Raw genomic sequence first — 6,784 nt, 5'->3', positions numbered from 1 at the left:
AAATGAAGGTAGAAGTTAAGAATCTCTACCATTCTGTTGTTGTTCAGCTTCAGGTCAGTCACGGTCAAACAAACCTATAGTAAAAGACATTCCACATCGTGACCATCCTGTTTTTTTTATATTTTGACTTGGTTTTATCAATGACTGTATCACTGTCTTTTATAAACGTGTTGCATGTGATTTGAAAGTCATTTAGCTACCACATCAAGATATCATTTGTGTGTGTGTGTGTGTGCGTGTGTGTGCGTGTGTGTGTGTGTGTGTGTGTGTGTGTGTGTAGCAGGATTAGAAGAGGGTTGGAGAAAATATCTGTGATATTTACTTATGCACTTTTACATTCAGTGATCAAATCCTGCCCAGACCACCTCTGCATAGGCTTCTGAGGTTGATTAATTAAGTCTTGTGCGGTCAGGCCACAGTTCTGTGACTGAAACCAGAATAAATGAATGAATGTGTAAGTAGAATTGACAGTAGATTGTAAGTCTTGGAATCAACCAGCCAACCAATCACTCATCATCGATGACATACTTGGCACCAATCACTCATCATCGATGACATACTTGGCACCAATCACTCATCATCGATGACATACTTGGCACCAATCACTCATCATCGATGACATACTTGGCACCGTATCACACAACCAGTGCCAACATCGTTGTGATGCTCTATTAACACGAAGATTAGATCAGAGTTAATTATAGAGCGACTACTGCTCAGGTGAGAGAACGGTCTGTCCAGCTAACTACTGATTCAATCACAATTACAAGAGAAAAATTTCTCTAACCTTTTCAAAATAGACAATAAATATTCTTTGACTTCTTTCACCATGGCAGAAATTTTATTGGAGATTTCGTCACACTTTATAGAAGCAAGAAGAGAAACGAAGATACTCATCACATACAGAAGAATGTTTTGGGGTCTGAGACACAATATCAGTCGTTGATTTAAGAAGTCAAGATTCACAACTTCAAAACTCCTAAAGAACATTCCTTTGCATTCTACAAAAGCAAGAAGCTTTCCATTTCCACTTCAAAATTCAATTTATTTATTTATTTATTTTTGTTTTACACCTTTCCCATGATTGACTTCGGTTCTTCCAACTTCCTTCTCTCCAACTTTTTGTCTTTTTTCCCCAACTTTTCCTCCTCCTAACCAACCATTTTCTTGGCTATCAATTTTTGCAGGAACCATTCACGTGAACAAGACGCTGACTTACAACCCTAACAAATCATTTATCCAACTTGTCGTCGTCGCCGAAGATGGTGGCACGCCACGGCTGTCAACCGTTGTCGGTATTTACGTGCAAATCTTTCCTGTCTACAACACCATTCCTAGCTTTCCTCAACTCACTTACAGGTAACAATCAGTCTTCTTTTCGAATCTTGCCCTTTTTCGATTACAGAGTTGTTCATAGACAAAATATTTTACGTTTTAATTTGTTTTATTGTGTTGTGTTTCCAACTGGAAGTCAGGAAATTTGAAGTATAAGTTGATGATGGATCTCAATGGCCACTCAAAGTATCTCACATACATGCCTTGATTCAGACTATAAAGAAAGCAACAAATGCATATACAAGCAAGGAACTCTGAAGTTGTCTAAAAATTTTAGCTAGAATTAAAATTAGCCTAAAATTATATAAAATCTTAAACGGTATCCTTACACCAAGCAGTAATATTTTGCACTATTTTAAGACTGAATTAATTTATACATCATTGTCATCATCCTCGTTTAATGTCCATTTTCCATGTTAGCATAGGGTGGATGGTTTGACTGGGGACTGGCACACCAGTAGGCTACACCAGGCTCCACTCTGATCTGGCAAGGTTTCTACAGCTGGATGCCCTTCCTAACACCAACCACTCCAAGAGTGTAGTGAGTGCTTTTTACATGTCACTGGCATGGGAGCCAGTCAGGGTGGAGACTGGCATCAACTACATTCAGATGGGAAGCCAGTCAGCAGCACAGGCACATAAATATATACATACACATGCACACACACACGTATAGGTGCAGGCTTAGCCATTTGGTTGAGAAATTTGTTTCCCAACCACATGGTCTCAGGTTCAGTCCCACTGCATGGTGCCTTGGGCAAGTGCTTTCTACAATAGACCTGCACTAAATTCTGGTGCCTAAACTTAAGTACCATATTCACCTGAATCTAAATTTTTGCTGAACTCATCTCTCTCTCTCTCTATATATATATATATATAAAATTATAAACCTACATGTACACACAGATACACACACATACACATATAAAATTTTAAACATATATGTATTTGAGCTTTTCCCCTTCATTTCTGGGTTCCTAATTCTTTGCTTTCTGTTGTTTTTCAGGCACAATGTCAAGGAAAATATTAGCCGTGGTACTGTTCTACTTGATGTGAAACTACCAAAGTCAACGAGTCTCACACAGAACAGGATCTTCTATAAAATTGTCCAAAGTGAAATGCAAAACGTCTTCTCTATCGGTCGGCGTTCAGGTGAGATTGTTCTCAACAGTATGCTTGACCGAGAGAAAATTGATGACTACAGCTTTACAGTAATGGCAATGAGTGGTCACCAATCATCCACAGTGAATGTCGACATTCTTGTCGACGACATCAACGACCAACGTCCAGTTTTTGACCAAGCAATCTATCATGTCGTGTTGAATGAATCGTTCCTCAGCAATGTCAGCTTTTGCCGAGTCCATGCATCCGATGGGGATGTTGGCAACAATGGCAGAGTTGGTTATGCAATTACCTCTGGTAACGATAACGGACTATTCCGAATAAACCGAGAATCCGGTAGGATATTTATCACTGCCGGACGTCACTTAGATTATGAAACGCAAACCAGTCACAAACTTGTTGTGAGGGCCATTGACTGTGTCGGCTGTGAGGTAGGCGAAAGTCGTCTGATGACCTTTACGTCAGTCGTGATAAACGTGACAGATGTCAATGAATCTTCCCCCCATTTTCCACTTCAAAGTTATATTGAATTTATTGCCGAAAATGAACCAGTCACCACTCGTATATTCCAAGCTCATGCAAACGATGAAGATAAATACGAGAAAATGAGCTACCACATCTTCAACAATGATTACAGCTACTTCTACATTGATAAAGAGAGTGGCTGGGTTCACAGCTCAGTGATCTTTGACTATGAATCACGTACACAGTACACATTCCAGCTGTTAGCCAACGACAGTAATGGACAGAACACGACAATTAAAGTTACAGTGAATATTTTGAGTGTAGATGAGTATACGCCTAAGTTTAAGAAGAAGTTGTACTCATTCGAAATCCGTGGTGATGCGGATGTCGGTGACTATGTAGGTGAAGTCAACGCCACCGATGAGGACAAAGGGGAAGATGGACGCATATTCTTCCAGCTTGGTGATCCAGCAAGCCCATTTATGATCTCACCAGTAAACGGTAGCATCTATGTACGAGAGAACTTACGTGGAATTCGAAGTGGACATCAGTCTGCTAGTCGACGAAAGAGGGACACAAAAGAAACAGAATCAAATGAGAAATATGAGGATGTGTCTTTGGTCATTCTAGCTGGATCAGGGAAATCGAATTCCAAAACAACGAGCACGAAAGTGAATGTAAAAATTGACCGTGGTTGTATTGGATGTAATAAATTAAAAGTATTCAATCCGGAACCAAGCAGTAAGAAACTGGTGATTATAATTGTTGCCGTATTAGTCAGTCTCATCATCATCAGTGTCTGCATTCTGTTGTTCTTGCTTTTTCGGCGTCGGTATCGCAAACGAAAACCGCGAAGCGCACCACCAGCTTTTAATACTGCATTTGAGGTACCTCCACCTGTTGCTCCGAGGCACACTGGACCTCCCTCCTACCAAGAAGTCGTTCACTGCAATGGGCATTCTGTGAACATTGCTCGGTCCGAGGTGCTTTCTGATAGGTCAGGTAACTCAACATCTAGTGGGCGTGGTTCTGCAGAGGAAGAAGAAGAGGATGAAGAGATTCGTATGATCAACTCCAACACCTGCATTCAGTCACAAACATTGTCAAGGAAGAGCAAGATGCCTGACTCTGGCATCCAGCAAGATGACGACAGCTGTTCCGAACCTCCAGTTCAGAACCATCAAGAGTATTTTGCCCGCCTAGGTATCGATACCGCACGGATACAGGCCAAGGCAAAAGCTGCTGCAGTCGCACCTTCTGTGGACAGTATCCGCCACTACCAAGATGAAGGTGGCGGAGAAAGTAACAATGTTGACAATTTTGTGTATGAAAAGCTAGGAGACATTGAGACAGACGATGAGTTATCTATTATAGAGAACTCAAGAGATCAAGGGTTTCATGATGCAGAACCCCACCAGGTGGCGTCGTTATCTAGTGTAGTGAACAGCGAAGAAGAATACAGTGGTTCCTATAATTGGGATTATTTGCTTGATTGGGGTCCACAATATATGCCACTGGCTGATGTTTTTGCTGAAATAGCTCAGCTAAAAGATGAAGAAAATTCAAACTTTAAACCCAAAAAACAGCCAGTTCACATGGTCCCTCAAAGATTTGTAAATAGCACATTGAATGCTAACATTCGGACTGTACCACCTCCTATAATTACAGATGCACCCCCCAGAATGTATAAGCAAGGTTCAAAGCACTCTAGTCACACAGTAGCTCCAGGAGGCCCCATGATCCCTTCATCAAGGACTAATGCTCCTCTCCCACCGTTGCCTCGGTCACCAATCACCCACGAGTCCTTTTTCCCATCCCCTGCATTGACTCCTTCATTTTCACCCTCTCTGTCGCCATTGGCAACAAAATGTCCATCCCTATCTCCTGTTGTTAGCTCCCGTGGAGCTTCAAGTTCTGGACACAGCTCTGCTCCAAACATGCCGGGCCGTGCACATGCAATAGTCAAACAAAGTCAGACTGGTTACATAGCTTCACCAGATTCAGAACAAGAGATTAGAATATGAAAAAAAAAATGGTTTTTAAAAAGACAATTTCTTATTTTTTGTTCAAATTTTTTTTCTTCCACCACTCGGTTCTGTTATTTCTCCAAATGCCTTGTAATTCTGATTCTACAGGTCAGCCAGCAGGACATCACAATTCACATTGTCTAGTTCTAGAGAACAGGCAGACAGACAGACAGAGTAAAAGAAAAGAACTTTGGTGGATATGGTCTGCAACTCACAATTGTCTAAATCTAGATGTAGCAGACAGTAGTGGGAACTGGCTAGATAAAAATGCATCCAGCCCCACACAAATTTAACTACTACTACTAATAATAATAATAATGATACAACAACTATTATTACAAGTGAAGAGGTAGACATAGGCACGTGTTTACAGGCTTGCATTGTCAAATGTCCCTCTAAAACTTTAGGCTCAATTCTCACATCGCTGCCAAACCAAATGGGGGAGAAAAAAAAACATATATATATATGAATAAATAAATAAATATAAAATAAAATAAAGTGTTTGCTCTGCTCTTAAAAAAAAAAAAGCCTGATCTAATACTCCATTTGAATTCTGATTATTCTTGGTTAGAAATAAATATAAAAAAAAAAATTGAATTTATTTTTGCACAGCTTCCATCCATATAGAGAGAGAACCTCACAAATCCACTTCCATCAATCTCTGCATTCTACAAATATTTTTGTCTTGGAACTATATATGTCAAAAAAACAAAAAAAAAACAACAAATAAATAAATGAATGAATAATAATAATAATAAAGGAAAAAGAAAACAAAGATAAAAGGAGAAGAAAGAAAACAAAACAATAGAGGAAAAAAAAACAAAAACTTACCCTTTTTGTTTTTTTTTTTCAAATTCTGGAAGTCGCTTTTATTTTTTAACATATATATATATATTTTTAATTTTGATTTTTTTTTTTTATTTTTAAATTTCTGAGCAATTTAATCAAATGCTGTCGTAAATTTCCTTATATAGGCATGGCTTCCATATCAAATCATTCTTGTGCAAAAAAGGTTGTAGAATGATAGATAAACAAACTTTCACATGCTTCAGTTACGAAAATCATGCATATTATTATTATTATTATTATTATTATTTTTATTATTATTATTATTATTACTATTATTATTATTATTATTATTATCATTATTATCATTATTATTTGTATTCTTGTTACTATTATTATTATTATTAAGGATGGCAGTTTGACGGAATTGCAAGAGCAGCAGAAAAAGTGCCTTGTGGTATTTGTTCCGGCTCTTTACATTCTGAGTTCAAATCCTGCCAAGGTTAACTTTGCCTTTCACCCCTCCTGGGGTGATAAAAATGGAACTACCAGAGTACCTTTCAAACCCTGATGTTGATGGTGCAGAGTAACCCCCACCCCCCACCACTACCAACTCCCTTCAAAATTGCAGGCCTTGTGCCTAAATCAGAAACTGCTACAATTATTATTATCATTATTATTATTATTATTACTATTGTTATTATTATTATCATTATCAATTAGGTAATTAATTAATTAATGTTATTATAATTTCCTGTTCTTCCTTTTGTTTAGAAGTTTTTAAAAAATACATATAACAAAACCAAAAACTAAACAAAACAATCACACACATGCACACACACATACACAAGCTTATTTCTTTTGATGATTAGCTGTTTCAAAGAATTACTTCAGTTATTAAATATATTATTACTAATAGTGTTAATCAATATCATTATTATTATTATTATTATTATTATTACTACTACTATTACTACTACCTGTTTACTGTTTCTTTGTTAAAACACGACTAATTAACTCACTTCCAGATAAACTTGCCTCTTATATGT

General features: G+C 37.8%; 1 protein-coding gene across 1 annotated transcript in view; it reads left to right on the top strand.

The window, feature by feature from the left end:
- Nucleotides 1-5,676, top strand: part of LOC106872611 (protein dachsous) — a 42,284-nt gene extending 36,608 nt beyond the window's left edge. Inside the window, exons 17-18 of the mRNA XM_014919650.2 lie at nucleotides 1,188-1,359; nucleotides 2,342-5,676. Of these exons, the coding sequence (XP_014775136.1) occupies nucleotides 1,188-1,359; nucleotides 2,342-4,946 (2,777 nt within the window). The 3' untranslated portion in view covers nucleotides 4,947-5,676. The remainder of the gene's footprint in view (nucleotides 1-1,187; nucleotides 1,360-2,341) is intronic.
- The last annotated feature ends 1,108 nt before the right edge of the window (nucleotides 5,677-6,784 follow it).

The sequence above is a fragment of the Octopus bimaculoides genome, chromosome 7, assembly GCF_001194135.2.
Source record: "Octopus bimaculoides isolate UCB-OBI-ISO-001 chromosome 7, ASM119413v2, whole genome shotgun sequence".
NCBI lineage: Eukaryota > Metazoa > Mollusca > Cephalopoda > Octopoda > Octopodidae > Octopus > Octopus bimaculoides.
The sequence above is the reverse complement of the archived record's forward strand: the minus strand, read 5'-3'. Positions and strand labels throughout refer to the sequence as shown.